We start from the raw sequence: 20,241 nt of genomic DNA, 5'->3' as shown, positions 1-20,241 counted from the left end.
TTAACAATGAAATAAATTCCACAGTGGAGGCAGCAGGATTAGACCGATAAGTTTATATTTTGTTTATGACTTTTATTGTTATGTTGTCATGTTGAGTTCAGTAGATTATTTTTTTTATATCGTGATGCGTTATAAAAATAATCGACATACAGTTCTCACAGTAACTGTTAGCTATTAATGCGATAATGTAGTCGCTCTTTGCGGTCACGGTGGGGAAAATGTGGCCCATCTCTAATGCAACACCTGTTGTCAACAAACAGTTTTCGAGTTTTTCCTTTAATTTGTACAGTGCAGAATTTTAAAATCTGGCGTAAAATGTTTGAACGTAACCAAAAAACGATATTTGTGTTGGACCACACTCGCTATTTCAGCATTTCCAGCGAGCAATATATATCAATGGACTACCTGAAGGGGAAACCGGTGCAGGAGACACCGGCTTCCGGTAGCAGCTCCATGGTCGTCGGCACACAGCTGAGCAAAAGTTTGTGGACCTGTGCCGTTGAGTCTTCCATTGAATATTGTCGCATTGTTTGGGATCTGTTTCCGGGGAAAAAGCATGTGCGATTTATTGTCTCCGATACGGCGGCACACATAGTCAACACCTGGAGCCCCAGCACTCAAAATATGTCGCATGTTTCAAATGCCATGATGATGGTTAGCGTACCATCACGCAGTATTCCGCAATCATCAGACTACTCGGTCATACATGGACTGCGTGCTGCTATCGAGGCCCTGGCAGAGCCAACGGATGAGCAGCTGTTAGCGACCCAAGTCGGTTGCAAACAAATCCCCAACAAGGGGCGTGTCATCTGCATCACATCGGCGCGGGATAATACAAGCATGAAAAGTAAGACTTTGGAGCAATTGGAAAAGTGCCAAGGCATGTTTTTAACTTTTTAACATTCCTTAGGCTTAGAAGACATCTTTAATACGGTATTGCTACAGCAAAATGCATTGGTTGCACCGCCTAGCAAAAAAGGGCTGCAGATAGATCATTGCCATCTGGTCATATTAAATATTGTGCCCTTAGGAGTGGAATCCTTGGTGACCAATCGGAATCTACTCGAAATCTCGCCACTTCTGGACGTCGAAATACACACAGTGAACGCACCAGACATTTCGGATAAACTCTTGCATCTTATTATGGGCCATTACGATCTGGCCAGCACCACGGTGACCAACATACCCATGAAAGAGGAACAGAATGCCAATTCAAGCGCTAATTATGATGTAGAAATATTGCATGAACGCGCTGCGCATACAAGAGTCTGCGGACCGGATTTTACTTTAACCACAAGTATAAAGCCAGGGACTACTTACGAAACAGTAACACTTAAATGGTGCACGCCGCGTGGCTGTGGCTCTTCTGATCTGCAGCCGTGTGTCGGACAGTATAATGTTACACCTGTGGACGTCACCTCCCGTCCTAGTTCTTGCCTGATCAACTTTCTATTGAATGGACGCTCTGTGCTGCTGGAGGTGCCTCGCAAAACGGGCACTAAGACAACTAGCCACATGCTGTCGGCTCGAGGCGGCGAAATCTTTGTACACTCCCTATCCATAGCACGCTCTGCCATGGACGAAGCGCCGTCAATTAGTGATGGACCTGGTGGACGTGTCTCCGACTATCGCATACCCGAATTAGGCCAGTTGTTTAAGATGTCGCGAATGGTGCCTCTGAAGACGAAGCCCAAGGGTAAATGTTCACAGGGTGAACATCTTTGGAGGCGACTACCGCGCTACTTTCCTAGAACCACGAATGTAACAATTCTGTTCAATTTGCAACGCCAATTGAACTGGCTGCCACACTTTTTGCATTTGATAGTCAAGGAGGATATGGACAAGCAGGACGAAGTGCGTTGCCAGCAGCAAATCCACGAGCTATACAAGAGCGCCTCTCGAGGCGACATGCTACCCTTTAATACTACAAATAACGCGCGGTAAGTAGATAGCATCCAACTTATTGTAGCCACACTTGACTTTGGAAATTGTAGTTAAAAATGTTACGATAGAAATTATGACTATAAGGAAAGAGATATGATTATGATTCAATATGTGTGCCGAAAAGATTTTAAAAATTAAATTTTGACTTGGTCGGTCCGGCGATGGTCATGTGGGCATTACAAATTGAATGATGTATACACACTGAGGTAATTTCTTGACTAAATGATCTTTGTTAGTGCTAGTCTATATGATGGATTTATATTAGCAAACTTCGTCACGTCATTTCATCTTCTTTAAAGCCGTCAATCCGGCAAATTGGCTATTAATAAATTTGCTTAGTTTTAAAGTCGTCTGTGTAAAACCGCTAAAACTGTTTTATGAAAACACAAAAGATAGTTAGAATAGTTAGAAAGAATCAGGATGACAAATTCGCCTTGTTGATTTACAAGCAGATTACTCACTATTATATTCAAATACATATAAAATATATTATAATCCTTTAACAAACTTAATTTAACTGCAGCCCAAAGGTAGGCAAGACAAAGGATCAGTACAGACTATTCTACAGGGAACTGGAGCAACTAATTCAACTAAATGCCCAAACACCACATCACAAGAATCTGCTAGAGAGTCTGCAAAGCCTGCGAGCGGCCTATGGTGATGTTAGCAGCAAATTGGACCCGGGTGCTTCCCATTTGCGTTCCTATACAGAATCGCCCCTGTCACCCGAACGCTTGGAGCCCACAAGCAGCGCCAGCAACAGTTCCAGCAGCATTTTAAAGGCTAGCAAGCGACGCATGTCTAGCTCTGGTCAGCGGTAGGTGGTCAAAGATTAACTCTGGTGTTACATTTACAAATGAAAACTCCAAATAACTCGTTTGCAGTTCGTTGCTGGACATGATTAGCATAGCAGAACGCAGCCAATCAAACAAGCGCTTGGATTTCTCTGGACGCCTTTGCACGCCCCTGGGTCAAACAGCGAAATTGTATCCCGATTTTGGAAACAAAGAGAAGGATATTCTTACCCCTGGCGTAGTCACCTCAAATTTAAAAGATGAGTCCATACGCAGTTAGCAATACGTTAGTTGAGTAGATTATTCAACTTAAAGCATGAACATTCAAAGTCTACATGTTGTTGTTCACGCTAAAACCTGAAATCCTTCTATTATTAAAATTGACTTCTGGCTTGTAAACTTTTGGTAAATAAGAAATAGTTAAAGAATAAGTCATATACTTTTTTTGTTAGAATATAAGATTCTTAGGTTATCTCTATTCCCATTGAAAAATGTATGTTCTCCATTCAAAGCACTCTTTTTATTTTATGTACTCATATTTAGTTAGTTAGAAATTAACACAAAATAGTTTAAAAAAAAAAACAGAATATAATACAAATTTTCTGTCTCTTTGTATTTAACACAAAATTTGTAAACCAAAGAATGGAGAATAATTCTACAGTCACGAAACTGCTGCAAGTGTCCGAGGAGGCAGCGCCCGTGGTGCAAAGTGAGCTTTGCATTTTTTATCTAATCTTTCGGAAAACTGAATTTCTGAATTCTTCCATATTTAGTTCCCATTTTCGTGGGCAATGAGATGTTCATTCTTACCCAACAAGACATAAGGCGTATCGAGGATATACGTCATTTAAGTTACAATCGATTGGGCTCCCATGCTCAGATCTCTCCCATTCTCAATCAATGGAACGCTCAACCCTTTGGCAATCATTTTAACAGTAGTACCGCGCCAGCAACGCAGCTTTCTGCACTACAAGGTTTAGTGCCTACCCAGATTCCTTTCCCCGGCGTTGACATAGATATGGAGAAGACGCCACCGCGAGTTGTCGCGAATGTATCAAAGCAACTGTCTTGGTCCAAGCAGTCCAAATCCTCTTCACCATACCCTATGTGTTACAGCATCGGAACATCAACCAGTGCACTTCCGAAGCAAAACTCTGATGATAACCCGCATCGATCTCCAGATAGAAAGAATTGTAGTTGTCAGACATGCACAAATACTACATCACAGGCCTGCAACACGGAGCCAAGATCACATTCAGCAACAATCGCTAGTAACACGGAGACAAGACCATATACCACTTCACGGGCATCCCAGACGGGCCCAACAAAGAAACGAAGAGAAAGTTTTAAAAAACATCGAGCAAATGATAGCTCGTGCTCCGACGCTTGCAGCCCTACGCAGGAGGAGCTATGCACCTGTGGGCGTTCTCTACCAAAACCACGATCACGCCGCGTCAGACTTGCATCACCTGAACGTTTACGCCACCATCGTAGCAAATCCACATGTTCGATGCCGCAGGTTACTGTGCCTAATGAGCTTTACGAAGAGCTGCAGGCGCAAAAAAGGCAATTGGAGAAAGAGCGGCAGCAATAACGTTTTGATCCGAAGCTGCAGTCCTCGGAAACCAGCGTCGACCATTCAAGACAGCAATGATAAATCAAAACTTTTATTTACATTTTAATCTCTACTATGTTTTTTATGTCCCCCCCAAGTCTCACGAGTCCAGTAATTACATACTAACATAAGGCGTTCATTGATTTACTTTTCATTAGACGTTTCTTTGCATTAGTCGGAATCGTCGACGCCTTTTTCTTTTTCTTTTGCGGCTTGTCAGGTTCTGATTCGCCCTGGCCATTGAAATAGCGCTTGGGTTTATTGTGCTCGCGCTGCTCACGCTTCAGTTCCTGGGGCGTGCAAACGCGCAAATAAAAGTCTTTGAGCAGGAGCTTGAAATCCTCGACTAATGTATCCCTGTCAACCTGGACCTTACCACCAACACAGGGCGTGCACGCCTGCAGCTCGTTCACTTTGAAAGGTTTGGGTGCAAATTCAGAGGCGGGCCTCCACACAATGGCCAATTCTTTGCCTCCATGGGGATTGTAAAAGAATGCAGCATATTCGGAGTAGGCATCCTGTGGAATCAGGATTCAGTTGATTAATCCAGCTAATAAGCATGAGCTAAAAAAAGTTTCTCACCCTCAGTTGCTGCACGACCTTGGCGAGCTGATCGCAGCCCGCTAGCGGCAAACGAAAATTGCGTTGACTGAAAGGCAGAAATGGTGAACCAAGATCGTAGCAGAGCGTATTGGACAGCAGATCCGGTTTGAGCTGTATGACCAAATCATAACCATCGCCGGATGCCATAAACAGTTGTGCGGGTCGTACAAATGCTAGCTTAGGAGACAACAGGCTCGACTCTATAAGTTGCAGCGCATGTCTGGCCAACAGAGTGACACGGCCCAGAACTGGCTTGCTGGGGCTGTTATTGCTAGTCCACAAGCGACCCGCATGCTGCTGATCGTAGGCGGTAGCCAAACACAACGATGGATAGCTGTCACGTTCGCTGCGATAGCTGTGCTCCAAATCTGTTATTTGTTGCTCTGCAAAAATGCGAATAAGATAAGATATGGATTTAAGCACAGGTTTTTGGGACTGACCTGTCCAGCTGTTGTTGAAATTAAGCAGAAACAGTTCGCCGCTCCAGTCGCTGTGGGCGAGCAGTTGAAGGAAGCGTATGAAACCAGTTTGTGGGGAGACAGTAGTGTGTGGCGTCTGTCGCTGCTGGAACAGATGCGCCACAAGCAGCTCCGTCGCTATGGACGGCCACAGACCATCGTCCAGCAGCTGTGCAGCCAGCCAGCGCTTTGCAATGAGCACTGTGGGCCCAAACGCGCCATGCATTTGATGCAACGCATGCAGTGCACCACTGACTCTGGGCAGTATATAGTGACGTCGCTCCAGTTCGCGACTAGCTGGATTGTCCACATAGGTGGTCACACCACGTTCCGTTTGCTGTTGCTTTAACAGCGCAAGCTCTTTACTATGTGCAAGCTCTAAGAGAAAGCAGTAGCCTTGTTTAAGTACTAGCAAACCATCTTTGCAGAGATGCCAGTGAAGATGATGCTGCTCCTTGAGCTGCTGCCCAATTTGTATTAGGAAGGCGGTTTTTAGGCTCCTCAGTGCGCCCAGATCACTGGGCCACTTGCCACTCGGTCCCAGCTGAATGATCACGCGCAGCACTTGACCGGCATGGATGCGATCTGACACCAGACGTGCCTGTGGCAGCAATGGCTGTGGTTCACAATAGCGAAAAACGGGTGAAATCCCAGATATTGACACAATGTCGAGCGGTAGATCCCCAAGACTGTGCAGTTGGCGTGCTAGCGCATCGTAGCAGTGGATGACGTTGGGTGTGAGTGCCTCGGCGTCAGTTTCCTGCTGAATTTTCAGTTTGGTTTGCAGCTTGGCCACCTTAAAGGAAGGCGTTAAGGAGTATACAACATCAAGGTTGCCAGCAATGTACTGCACTTCACTGGGTTCCAACTGAAGCTGATGCTCTAGCAAATACAAGACTATCTGGCGCACTATCAAGCGCTTTTGGCTGGGCGCGTCTGTTGCAGTGGCCCAGACAACAGCCTCCGTTATGCTGCCATCCTGAAAGCGACGCAAATTGGATTTATTGCCCCAGAATTTGCGAAATTCCGCGGCACCATTCGCATCTTCATTAGTTGCTGGTCCCTTATCCAACACTTCGTGTGCATGCTCTGGATCGAGTATGAGGCCTAGCGTCAGGGAGCGTCCAATTACTGGCGCCTTGGTGTCCACGGTCCAGGGACTACACGGTACTTCAAGTGGGAGAATGGCGTGCACGCGTTGTCCCAGACCCTTCTGTAGTAAGCTATTCAGTAATAAGTCTAAGCATTAATTCTCATTTTAAACAGGTGCTAAAAACAACTTACTCTGTTAGCAATTTAAGCAGCTGCGGGTGGGCATAGTTGGCATAGTCGTATTTGACATGCGGTTGAACATGTAATTGAAGTAGCTGATCCACGCTGGCCGGATTTGTGATTCTGTGCGAAAAGTAGAAGTGGATATTGAACATTTTCTGACAATATTATTTCTTACATAAAAGAGTGCATTTCTTTTTAAATTTTTAGTTTTCATAAATAAATTCCGCTTCTACTCTCGTTTTTGTAGCAGATCTCGTAGTTTTCGGATACATTTTTTAGGAGCACATAAAAATATGCAATTAGTAAACATGATTTTCATTTAATACACCCATAATTGGGGAAATATTGTGCCAAAAGCCTGATTTCCCTGTGGATGGGTGTATAAAAATGGGGAGAGAGTTTTTTTTTATACTACAAATCACCCAACTTGTTTTATTGGGACCTCAGTCGTTATTGGATATTTTGTAGGAATTCATAGGCATATACTAAATACAAATATATAGAAACACAGCTCAGGGAAGATCAGTGAAGACCATTTATACAATAAAAGATTTTAGTTTGATAAATATTTAGCAATTGCTGCGCCACTCACTTGAGTATGTTATCCATGCGGGTGTAGAGCGGTGATGTTTGCATGAAAATGTGCGAAAAACTGTTGACTTTTACGTCATTAAGCAATTCGACGGCCAACTTTGCCTCCGCACAAACGGCTTTATAGACCGCTAGGGGCAGATTCGCGCACAGATTGTAATAGCCGGTGACATCCATGAAGCATACATCATAGTAGCCGGCCAGGGTGATCAGCTGGTGCGGTTGATGTTGTGATAGAGTTATGCCTTGTGTCCAATCACTGTTAGCTAGCTGATTCCATACGGTGCGGGCAATCTGGTAGCTGCTGCTTGACTGGTGAAGCAAACGCTGCTGTTTTAGATAAGCAATGTACGCGGCAAGAATGTGTGCACTAAAGCCGCTGAAGCCAACATCAAGCTGGCGTTGGCGCAGCCATACTTTAAGCAGCAGTAAACCCTCCTGAAAGTTACGGCGTCCAGTGAACGTGCTGAGCAACAGTTTTTGATTCTCAGCTAGCGTCAGATCGAACAGCACATTGGCATTGTAGTGCTGAGTAGCGGGCAACGTTTCTGCTTCATTCCACTTATCTCCGAAGACCGAGGGCCGAATGTTGTTAGTCCATGGTAAAAATCGGCTCAACTTGAAAATCTCCGACTGCGCTGTAATATACACGCGCAACAACAAATATTTACCCAACTTGGAGGCGGGTGTCAGTTCCAGCACTGGTTTTAGAGGATTATTTGCATGGTAGTTGTAGGCGAACTGATCTGCTTTAAAGGCTGGTGATTGCTTTATTTTGCTGGCCACCGTGGCCAGATAGAGGGCACGCTTTTGATCGTAAATTAAGTTGCGATAATCGTCGTGCTGGAAGCATGCAGCGGGCATTTCCAGCGCCACATCTACCACAATCTTAGGGCCCAGCAATGTGCCCGTTGCCGCAGCGCCAATTAGCTTTGGCTCCGACGTTGGCGTCAAGAACTGAAAATTAAAAGATTTTTTGTGCAAATGCAGCGGCACCTCCAATTCGCAGGTGTCCAGCAATCCGTCTTTTAGCTCCTGCACGGTAATCGTAAACGTCTCTATCCATGTTTCAATGTAATTACTGTATTTGGGCTTTAGTTGGATCTCCTCCAGCATCTCCTTCACTTGCAGCTTGAACAGATTTGAATGAAAGAGGTTGCGTGTGTCGCGAATCTCCTTGATTTCTTCCAATGTCGGTGGCTTAACGTTCGAGTCTGCGTGCTTGAACTTTTTCTTTTTCGCTTCGCCATTGGTCAGCTGCACTTTACGTTTATGCACTGGGACTCGGTTTGGTTCATCAAAACCATCATCGCTACTGGTGGCAGCAGTAGCTGCATATTCGTAGTCGGTGTGTGATTCCGACAGGGAAGGCTGTAAGTGGGATCGATTTCAAAGTTGCTGTTAATCTATATAAATATTTTAAACATACTGCTTTAGATTCTTTTTCCTTAATTCGACCCATATTATTCAGCAAGAGTAAACCAAAAATAAAAACCGATAACGTGCCAAACAATTGCACGTGCTACTTGGTTTTGGTTTTATTAGTACGGCCAAAATTGGCGCTTTTTTATTGCAATTTGCAATTTATCGAATATAAGTGCATTTTGGTATTTTGTTGAGTATCGAACGATATGCTTTTGACTGTTCTTAAAAGTAAATTTCGTATCGTAGCTTTAGAAAATTGGCGAACATTGTGACTGATACCGCTGTAGTGTTAATTGTAAAAAAATAGTTTTGCGACATTAAAGCAGTTATTATTGACTGTGTATGTATGTTATATATCCGACATCGTTTTGTGAGGTCAGAGATCGAATATATTTAGAAGCGATAGAAAACTGCTGAAACTGTCTCATCGATAGCTCCCGAACAACACGAATAATAAATTAGTAAATTTGGTCACACTGGTGAGCAGTAGTACATTGCAGACTTTTTGTACTTGTATATAGAATTTGTTTCTTTCAATAAATAATTGCTTGCTATTTTGTATACTTGTGTAGATCTGCTAAAATTAGAATATAAGTGGTAAATACCTTTTGTGACATTTGAAGCTGGTTGCGTGAGTGTATGGCGCAAACATATGCAATGTACAGATGTTACTCTAAACAAAACTCCATAAATAGCACCGTGAGAACGTATGTGAGAAGAAAATAAAATTGAAACGAGTGCTTTAGCTTGTTTATCAAGCGTTAGCAGATTATTTAAAGCGTTTTCCCATTGTAAAACAAAGTACCGGCTAATTACTTTTGTATATTGGTATATTTAGTATATATTTTACTTATGAATCTTTTGCGAGCTGGATAGTATTTCTGTAGTATTTAGCTACGGCCACATTATGACGCAGTGTTCAATTTGTGCGTGTGTGTGTGTTTGCAAGGCAGGGGAAAAAGTCGCTCCATTTTTCTCGTGCTCTCTTGCGTACGTTTGGCTTTGCAAAACATTTTAATGGCGAATCGCTTAAATATTGAAATAGTGTTTGCCTAAGTTTTTACATAAGAAGCAAACACAAAAACCAGCAAAAGCACGCCGCAAAATAATAAGTGTCTAATCGCATGCATACACCTCCCAACTGCAGAAATTGGCCAAGCGCTAGTGTATGTGTAACTGTGTCTGTGCGCGCGTGTGTGTAAGTGAGCAATGAAAAATGAGGCGTAGGTGAGGAATGTGTGTGCAAAATTGTCGAAAGGTACAACAAAAAAAAAAAAAAACCAAATTAAAAACCAAAACTAACAGTAAGTTACAGTTCAAGTTTTATTTAAAAAATCAGAGGCCACATTAATTAAATGACGCGTTGGCAGTGTAAAGAAATATGGCAAAATTCAAACAGTTAGCAGTTGCGCACCCTGTAGTCTTGCGGTCGCTGAAAAGAAGCTTTTGCGTGCCGAAAGCATTAAAAGAGCAATAAAATAAAAAATCACGTTCAACACAGTTTTTAGTTTGTGTGACCATCTTGTTTATAAAAAAAAAAGCACATGAACCTTTTTTGCTCTGTCCCTCAATATTTTTATGCACGGGCATGAAGTATACGCACTAATTGGCCTAATTTTGAGAGCCTTCCTTAACATTACGACAGCAAAGTCGGCGGCTGCTGCTGTATCGTGTGGCTACCACATGGTGAATCTTTGTCAAAGTCTCATAGACATAGTGCGTAAAATGTTGGACTAATTGCTTGCAATATTGCTTAAACAATTTACAAATAACTTCTGCATTATTTGTGCGCATCCATGGTTTCATGAAAATCAATGGTCAAATGTATGAGACAGGCCCTTTCGGCTTTAGTGTGACCGTTTCAAATCAAGCAAATATACCGCAAAATACTGTTTGTAGTTATTTTGAATGCATTTTCGCAATATATAAGTTTCTTTAGGTAACAAAGATAAAGCAATATATTTGTTAGACTAAAATCGAAATTAGTATTTTTATAAAACGAATTTAAGAACGAATCGATATGGGATATGTGCTGGTAATTCAAAACTAATGCAATGTTTGTATTTTTTGTTTATTTTTTTTTACATTTACAGCCTGTTATGCCATGCAAAACGCAGGGTCGACCATAAGGTGTAAATACAACTGCACTTGCAAGCCGACACACCGACAATTAAACTTATTTTCATCGCGCGCGCGCCAATGTCAGCTGATGACCGGTTAAATTTAATTTGACTACAAGATATATATATATATATAAAAAAAAAAAAAAAAAAAAAACAAACAAAACAACTAATAACTATTGTTGTTTGTTGTCGTTGGCGTAACTTTAGCAGAATACGTCAACCAAACTTTATAAAAATTGTTAGAAATTTGTGGGGAAAAATGTGCAAAAGTGTGTTTGTTAAATTGTTAGCCAAAATTATTTGTTTACCTAGTACTACATAGAACGTAACTGCCTTTCTTCATCCAACAAGAACAACAATAACAAAGATATTTCGACACACCGGACAAACAAACAAGCACACAAACTAAGAAACAGTAAACATAATACAACTGCATTCAATAATAGCCAACAAAATTTAACAAATCACCAAGGAAATGCTCAAATTGAATACTTAAATGTCAAGCGACAGCAGCACTGAGGCCACAGCAGCAAACAACATAACAGAAACAACAACTGTAAGCTAACAGAAGAACAACAAACAACAGAGCAACAGTAGGGCAGTTGCGAACTTTGGACTAAAGAGGAGAAGCGCAACAGTGGTAGCTGCTTGCCGTATGCATTGGACGCATGCGCGACATGCGTGGACGTTAAGTGAGTGTGCGTGTGTGTGTGTGTGTGTGCGCGCCTGTGTGTGCGTGTGTATGCCACTGCATGTGTGTGCACGCACAACAAAAGCAGCATCAACAACAAACAACAAACCTGAAAATAAAGTCCACACATTCAACAGTTTGAACCAAATATTTTGAGCCACAATTTCGCATTTCAACAACGTTTTGGATCAATCTTATCAACAATCGATAGCCGTTGCTATTAGTTTCATTTATTATCTTTCAAAATTCTGTGGAAAGTGATTGCGTTTTTCAGTCAAAATTCAAGGGAACGTGCCGAATATTTCTCTCTCAGCAGTACCAGCTACAACAACCAGAACAACAACATGCAGCGACGCGAACGGCAAGCAAGGTGAGTGTTGCACCCAATTTATTTCATCCAAACCATACTATATATCAGCTATATGAGTATAACCATCGAATACCCTCCGACAGCAGATTTACTTTCATTCACCGTTGGCTAAACGTGGTTGTTAGGACACTGCGTCAGTGGTATGCAAAGCTCCCCATAATTTCCAACTGCTTTAAAAGTTCCAAAATCGTGCGTAAATTTGCCATTTGCCATTTATTCATTTCAGATTTTTTGTATCATTTCGTTTTGACACAACATTCAAACCAAAAATAATTCTTTCTCAAAAAAACCTCAATCGCAGCTGACACGCTCCAATTCCCAAATCCCAACCATCTACTCTCAAGGTACTCCTTTATGCATTATATTTTCTGGTATTCCTATGAATTCGTTGATTGAGTTTATTGTTTGATGGGATAAACATCATTGATGTTGTGTCGTTTAGTTCAGACCAAGTTCGATTGAACGGGTCATTAAAATGAACTAGTGAACTTATTCAGTGATTAGTGAACTAAATCGGTCATGAACGATACACTCTGTACTCGTTTTTTGCAAATGATCACATGAAAAATAACTGAAAAATAACTGATAATATAATCGTTCATGATTGACTGCATAACTGAACGAGTGAACTAAATGACCGATTTAGTTCACGATCAGAAACAGAACAAGTGAACTTATTTAGCAAATTGAACCAGAAATCCGCACTCTAAACATCATATATGTATAAGAAAAAATGAAATCGATTTCTTCTCTTTGCTCAGGGTTGTCATTGATAAATAATAGAAGAACATTGCACTAGTGCGATCATGAGCAATATATTCAAACTCTTGTTTGTTATCTCATTTTTTCGCCTTACTTAAGGTAACGCGAAAAAACGTTCATTATAATGATTTATATACGTCCGTATTTTTATACGCAGTTGTTATCAGGCTGCTGCTCAAAAATGTTGCAAATAAATTAAAGTGTTTGCCGATTAGATAATTCAAAAAGACAGATCTTTTGGACCTCGAAGATGAATTACCCTTTATTTGATTACTGAACGTTAAACACTGAAAACTTATTTATTTTTTACTGAAAGCGTGCATTTAGTGGAAGTTTTTACTGGAACTCTCAATATACAATACAAACATTTTTTAATCTGTTTTCGACATGTTTAAGCAAACAAGAAAACTATAAGAATGAAATATTAAAATTAAAAATCGGAATTCAGATTTTATCTTAATACGCTTATCCAAATTTTCAACCGGATATAAACATTTTAGTTCGCATAAACATTTGCAAACCTACTTATTATTAGTACATTTTCTTAAGTTTCTAACAATTTATCAATAATTATAGATTTCTTATCTTATTATTATTATTAGACTCAAAAGACTGGATTCCTAAGAGAAATATGTATAAAAACATTTGAGGTATATTTAAATTTCGGTCAGTTCCTTTCCAATGTAATTATTTGAATGTGCTTAAATATGAAACAGTTGTACACTACGCTTCAAATTAATTTAAAATTGCCTTCTATTTGTTCCTTATTTTAATCCAAGGTTTTCTTTTTGCATCAACAAATTCTGATTTCTTGTGGAACAAATGTCTCATTAGCTAGAGATGTTACTCGAATTCAAAGCAAATGCTAATACAAAATTAAAAATAAAAGCTAAAACTAGTTTTGACTATATAATCTGAGAGATGGTAGAATATTTTGAACACATTTAGGTACACCTCTAGTTTGTTTTAAATCATCGATAACTATATATCATCGAAATACTAAGGGTATTTGCTAGTCAGTAAATTTGCGGCAGATGATAATGGAAGAAAATTTGTATGGGAAGCAACTAGTGACGTTCTCGTCTGTAAATGTATGCGTTTAGTTGAATGCAATGCCCGTTATTTTGGCCATTGAGAAAACTTGTCTGATGCCAACTGTATTTGCTGAATACTCTTCTACAATATATTTGTATGGGTATATACATAAGTAGAAGTATGAATTTAAATGTAGCTACGCAATGTTTCGGAACACAGCATTCTTTGCGCTCTTTCGGATTTCCTATTTACTCTGCTTAGCGACTTTCATTGATTGCCAAGAGAAAAACTATTATTTGTTTTCTCTAGCATTTTATTTTTAGCAAATAGCATATATATTTAAACTTTTGTGTTTTATTGGATTCTCTTTACGCCTCCGTTTGGTGCTTTTCGATCAATTTTGTAATGCGATTCCTTGGCAGACACTCGTTTGAGGGTTAGACGAATGCTTTTTCAATCTATGGCCGATGCCTGCGCCTCTTCTCAGGAAGTGTATTGCTAAATGCAAGCACACTCGCATATGCATACATATTTCAGATATCGGCCCGGCCTCCTGTATCCGGCTCTGTCTCCGTCTCCGTCTCCGTTTCTCTCTCCGCCCGTATTCGAGCAAAGTGTAGTTGTTGTCATTTGTTTTACCTTGTGCCGGGTCTATTGACATTTCTAGGTTGCTGTTGACTTAGTTGTATGCGCGTTTGTTTATAGTTGTTTCCCCCTTGTTGCTATTATTATTATTATTATTTATATTATTCCTATTAGTATTATTCCGTAGGCCGTGTTTGTTGTCTGCATTTTGGTACTTAGATATGCCCGTATGTACATAGAATACATTTTCTTGTTTGGGGGCTTTCCCTTTGCCATCGACTAGAAACATATTTTCGTTTTTGGCATATTTTGCTCACGGCGACTAATAAGTTAGCAGAACAATAGGGCCTTGGGGAATAATTACTCGTGTAACTTTATGGCTTCAAGTGGCAAAAATAAAAATTAGTTGTGGCTTTTCTGGCCGAAAGCTATTCATGAGATTTGCACCAATTCAAGAATTCGTGTGTTGCTGAACAAAAAATATCTAATTCAGTTAGTTAATCAAGTCTGCAAACCTGTTTGAACCCGGAATCTCCACGAACCGGATCAGCTGACTTGAGAACAGACAAAACTAATTAGTATTGTGATTAAGAAAAAAAAAAACAATTGTAAAATAAGTTGAATTGTTCGATTGAAAATTTAAGAAACCCAAGTGAATAGATGCGAAAAGAAATATCAACAATTTAAACGTATTTAATTATGATATATGGAATAAGGAACTCTTTAGAATACAAGAATTAGGCGCTCAAAGAAATGATCTTTATTTAATCAAAACAATTATGTGTATTGAATACTTTACGAACATCTGTTGCATTGCAAAGAATAAACACGAAAACAAAAACATATGAAACCCACCAAGCAAACAATTGCATCATCTGTGTACACATTACGGCTTCTATATGTCCCTTAGGTCTAGAGTCTATCGTGGTGTTAATAATTAATTGATTAAATATTGGAACAGCGCTCTAGAGTGATTTAACCTTCGATCAAAACTTTATGAAATGCATATTGCATATACAAATGTTGTAATTATCTGGCAAGACCCGAGAAGCAGTTCGGGGACTTGAGATTGGGGTTATTGAGCCCTTCACAGAGTCGCTGATATGTGGAACATTTGACCTCAATTATGAAGAAAAGGCGAGATACAAAGAGAGCAAGAGAAACCGGGAGAGAGAACCTGAGAGATAGCACTTGAATATCAGTGGGTTGCTGCTGTTGCAGCCAAACACAAGCGTAATTAATTAATTGAAATAAAATGTATGCTTATTTTGTCGTCGAAAAACTTGACTAGAAACAAAAAAAATGACAGCCTCATTTAAAAGAGAAATCATAATTGATGTCAAAATAAAACCAGTTGCGTCTGCTGCTAATAATAAAGATCACGGCTCGAAGAGAATTACAAAAAATGATTAATTCAAGAGACTCAACTCAAGGCTCTCCTCTCGTTGTCTGGGGGGATGCTTTGTTGATTAAAAATGACTGAAATTGTTCTTGAACCCAACTTTGGCCGTCGCCACTCGAACGCCTCGGAAGCGTTGCGAGTGCATTTCGACTGGCGACTTATTTGATGCGGTTGCAAGTAAAACTGCGAACCGAGAAGTGAGAACTGTGAAACTGAAAACTGAAAACTTGACCAAACTTTTAGCGCTTTTAATGACTCAAAGTCTATGTCTATGCCAGACGTTGATAAAGATGACGATGCAGTCCAAGATAAATAGAGCGGCAGTGGGAGCCAAGAGGGGCCTTTCAAACTTTTCAAAAGTACTTGACGTTTGTTTTGCACTTGAGTTCTTTAGCGCAGGCGAAAGAGAATTGCTGCGAGAAGTTGCTACAAGTTGAGACACCTCGACTACAAATGCATAAGTCATCAGAGACTGCCGCCAAGCAGAAATTAACATATAATAATATTTCAAAATTTGAAAATATATTTGAAATCGGAGAAAAACAAACATTAATAGTAATTACTTAACAATTTGTTACATTATGTTAAATGAAAGCTTTTCTTGTTATAGAATTTTCATAGACGCTTTTCTTTTGAAATTTCTGCTAAGCCTTATTGACATCTGCAAATTTTCTTTTAAATGTTTGCAATTTGATTTATTTTAAATTATCGATTAGCTTTGCAATCTTTTTTCTTTTGCTTGGTATTTTTATTTATTTTTAAATATTTTTTCTTTGCGCGAATACGAATACGAATTCTTTGCGCAATGTACCGCATCCCAACTCCCGCCAGAAGGGCGCAATCGTGTAACGTCGTACGAGTTGCGAAGTACAGAATGAGTTCAATCTATGAATATATACAAAGACCATTTACTTGCTTAATAGTTTAGAATTGATGACTTTATTGGAGAAAGAGAAGACTCCAAGTAGGATAATCCACAGGCTTGTTAGCAGACGGAAACCAAAACGGTTCATGCTAGGCATTGTTAGTTGAACAAAATTAAAATTATAGAGGTGTATAAGCAATTACTTGAAAGTCTAGAGGAATCGTGTTTGTTTGCAATGTAATTCTCGAGTTAGTCATCGTCTATGAATAATCCTAGGCTATAAAGTTTATTTTCAGAAATCAGGAACAGTGGTTTTATTAAAATCTTTCACTCTCATGTCTATTTTGTGATATGCATTACTCATGGGGGAATCTCAATCCATGCCTTTTATACTCTGCTGAGCACACGGTCTGCATCGAAATACATGCATTCATACACATACAGCTATGCATGTATACTATTCGCTCGCACAACTGTTAATCCACACTGGCTGACTGTCATCGCCTCTGGACGTCCTCAAGCAGCTGTCACTAATGAACAGCTTATATCTGTCAGTCACTTGACGCTGCCATTTGCCGTTTGCCATTCACAGTGAAGTGTGCTTATCACTTATCGCTGTAAAGGATTCAGCTGGCTGTTGGGGCTATTGGGGCTGCTGAAGCTGCTTGTGGGTAAAACGTTCATGGACATGTCAACTTTATTTAAGCCTAGCCAAAATGTGCGTCTCGAGGATTAGATACTCTTGCGCAACTTTGTTGTATGTTTGTATATTTATATTATCAAAGTATGAAAGTTTGTATGCAAATCAAACAAATAATAGCTCAGCTGTATAGCGACCGACCAACAAGTGAAAGGGAGCCGGTTCAAATCCAGCATAAATTTTCAATTTTTATTTTCGATTTACAAATCGTGTTGTTAGCCAAATAAATAGGAGTTACATAGGATTTTGATAAGGCCGCAACGTGTATAATGGATCCATTGAAGGTCAGGATGTTTACAATTTCAGTTTGAGAGCAGAAGTATATTGAGGGATATATATGATATATATTTTTATATTTTGAAAGTTGATGTGATTAACCCAAACAATTTCAGTAATTGTAGTCCTTGGAATGAGCTGAACTGTTCTACAGTTTACTGAATTGAACAGTAAACAGTTAGGACCTGTAAATATAATGTGCTACAAACAAATGTTGGTATTACAGTGCTTCCTGACTTTAGACTACTTATTACATTTGTTGAATCCGAGCTTCAATTAATTTTGAATGCATATTTATAAGCTGACTGCACTACGAGCCTAGGTTTATCTGGATGTAATTTATAATCCCATCAAAAGCCCACGAAATCATTTTCATGACTCATCCTGATTGCCTTCGTCACTGGATTTTGATATTGGTATTGTTTCTGCGCCTAGGCGCACAGCTCACAGCTGTACGTGTGCAGGTGTGAGTGTGTGTGTGAGCTACTGTTTTGGTGGCTGGTCGTTAAATCTCATCGATTTGTTTGACAGGCATTTTACTATGCAGCCTGTTCTCTCGGCGCCTCTGTCCTGCTCGCACTTGTTGAGCTTTTGGCTTCAAGCATGACTGGCATCTAATTTAATTAGATGAAAATTTCACACTATTGGCTTTTCGTCTTCTTCTTCGTTTTCTTGTTCTTTTACTGACGTCGTGGTTGATGCTCTTGCTGTGTCTATTGATGAACACATTATTTTTATACATTCTCGCAACTCGAAAGCTTTCAACTGCTTCCTACTCCCGCAAGCTCTTTCATCACACATAATGCCAAGGTGTTTTGTAATAGAAAGCGACGCCAATTCTTAGATAGGTACATACATACACACACATACGCACACTAGCCAACCCACCCACCCACCACCCAATCGTCGTTTACACTTATCAGCAATTGATTTCCGTTTTATGCACACTTTATTCAATTTTTAGCGATTGCAACACGCACATCGCTCTTGTGTAGTGCTGCACTTGTATCTCATTGTTCTCCTTCTCTCTTCTTTCCGCTCTCTCTCGCGCTCTCTCTCTATTATTCTACCTTTTGTACATCATGAGCAGCATCATCTGTTCCTTACATTTAGAGAAACATCAATATTTTATGCACCCACACATAATACGCGAACACGCATTTGAAGAGAGAGCGAGAGAGAGAGAGAGAGAGAGAGAGAGGGCACGACAACGACATTGACAGCCGCCAACAGCTTAATGACGTCATTGGCGCATAATGTTTGATGGGTCACTTGGTCCGTTTGTCGTTTCATTGTGCTTTCGTTTCGCCGTTCCATCGTTCTGCTGCTCGTTTGCAAGCGGAGTCGAGTGCTTTACTTTTTATTTCTTTGCGTATACGCTTTAACACTCACATTCTTTTTTCTAAATACGCAATTCGTCCTTGTTTTTATGTGCCACAGCTGCTATTCACTGTTGGGTTGCCTGCCATCTCCTGACGTCAAGTTTCCATCAGCGTTTCAGCCACTTTTCTGTTGCCGCACGCAATTTCGGCCTTCAGCTGCGGTCTGTGTGGGACAGGTGGTAATCCTGCCTTTGCCTAGCCCACACTGTGCTACACCAGATTTTCTAGCGGTTTTACTATAATAGCGCAAAATTTAGTTTAATCCAGACCCAAAAAAAAAAAAAAATCAAAAATAGAAGTCGTGCGAAAAGTTATATTTTATGTTGCAAGCGTGTGTTGTGCTGGTTGGTTGGCAACAATGCGACATCATCGACCTGGTTATTTTTATACTCTTAACTTACGCAAGGCATGACAGAAAGAGAGAGAGAGAGAGAGTAACCAATTTCTTTGACATGCGGTATTTTGGAGTAGCTCATAAATACTGCTAAAACTCACCTTGTTTGTGTAAATGCACAGGAAAACAAAGTATTTAAAAATGTGTAATTGATAATTTTCATTATTTCCTGATTGGATATTTCGATATTTAATAGTTGAAGTTGCGTTGTATTATAGTTCTTGTAATTCTACGTTAAAATTTGTCTGCATTTACGTATTTGACAACATGTACAGCTTCAGCTGTTCAGTTGTTCTTTCACATTTTGACCATTTTTAACTATGAACACCCCATTCAAGATGTCGTTGAATATTAAAATACTAAATACTTACAAATTTATTTCATATTGTATTAACGGTATCAATGGGTTAAAATTTATAAATAAAAAATATACCACATGCCTCTGTTATTGCTGGTCGCTGTTAAAGTAACAGCAAACAGCTGGTCACATATCACAGTTATGTATGTATGCGCGAGGCCAAGGCACCTGCGCATGAGTCACTCAACTTCAGTTAAAAGCTGCCAACTCTCTGGTCACATTCAATTGCTTAACAGATCACGACAGCCGGCCTGCTTCGCTGTATTTTTTTTGTATATATATATATTTTTATTCATGTGCATGTGTTTGACAGGTGCTTTTAGTATGTGTAACAAGTTTGTGTTGTAGTTTTTGCTCTGACGCATGTGCACACACATACATACATAAATTCACACGAACAACTATTTATCATTATCAATACTTATGTCGCTCCGTTCTCTCGTTCTATTGACTACGCTTGAATGTTGTTGCCTGCCTGCCTGTATATCTCCCCTACGGCGCGACAACAGTAACAGCAGCAGCAACAGCAGCAGCAACAATAATTACATACTTATACAAAATGCTCATTTGCCGCATTTTAATTTTCACACGCT

General features: G+C 40.0%; 3 protein-coding genes across 4 annotated transcripts; 2 read left to right on the top strand and 1 right to left on the bottom strand.

Annotated features, from left to right (window-relative positions):
• Positions 1-158: 158 nt before the first annotated feature.
• Positions 159-3,241, top strand: asun (integrator complex subunit 13 asun). Its single transcript, XM_002053100.4, has 4 exons — positions 159-847; positions 911-1,940; positions 2,468-2,761; positions 2,829-3,241. Exons 1-4 carry the CDS (start codon positions 235-237, stop codon positions 3,016-3,018), a joined length of 2,127 nt encoding a protein of 708 aa, XP_002053136.2. The 5' UTR covers positions 159-234; the 3' UTR covers positions 3,019-3,241.
• Positions 3,242-3,289: 48 nt separating this feature from the next.
• On the top strand, positions 3,290-4,492 carry Mst89B. Its single transcript, XM_002053101.4, has 2 exons — positions 3,290-3,447; positions 3,512-4,492. Exons 1-2 carry the CDS (start codon positions 3,381-3,383, stop codon positions 4,330-4,332), a joined length of 888 nt encoding a protein of 295 aa, XP_002053137.1. The 5' UTR covers positions 3,290-3,380; the 3' UTR covers positions 4,333-4,492.
• Mat89Ba (nucleolar protein 6 Mat89Ba) lies at positions 4,390-9,337 on the bottom strand. 2 transcript variants are annotated; one of them, XM_070207303.1, is made up of 6 exons: positions 9,311-9,337; positions 7,282-8,651; positions 6,699-6,809; positions 5,397-6,637; positions 4,936-5,339; positions 4,390-4,871 (listed from the first exon to the last, which is right to left on the bottom strand). In XM_070207303.1, exons 1-6 carry the CDS (start codon positions 9,320-9,322, stop codon positions 4,476-4,478), a joined length of 3,534 nt encoding a protein of 1,177 aa, XP_070063404.1. In that variant the 5' UTR covers positions 9,323-9,337; the 3' UTR covers positions 4,390-4,475. The 2 variants fall into 2 exon arrangements, with proteins under 2 accessions (XP_070063404.1, XP_002053138.1); XM_002053102.4 differs by lacking the exon at positions 9,311-9,337 and adding an exon at positions 8,710-8,854.
• Between the last annotated feature and the right edge of the window lie 10,904 nt (positions 9,338-20,241).

The sequence above is a fragment of the Drosophila virilis genome, chromosome 2 (genome assembly GCF_030788295.1).
Source record: "Drosophila virilis strain 15010-1051.87 chromosome 2, Dvir_AGI_RSII-ME, whole genome shotgun sequence".
Lineage (NCBI taxonomy): Eukaryota > Metazoa > Arthropoda > Insecta > Diptera > Drosophilidae > Drosophila > Drosophila virilis.
Note: the sequence above shows the minus strand (reverse complement) of the source record. Positions and strands in the feature narration are given on the sequence as shown.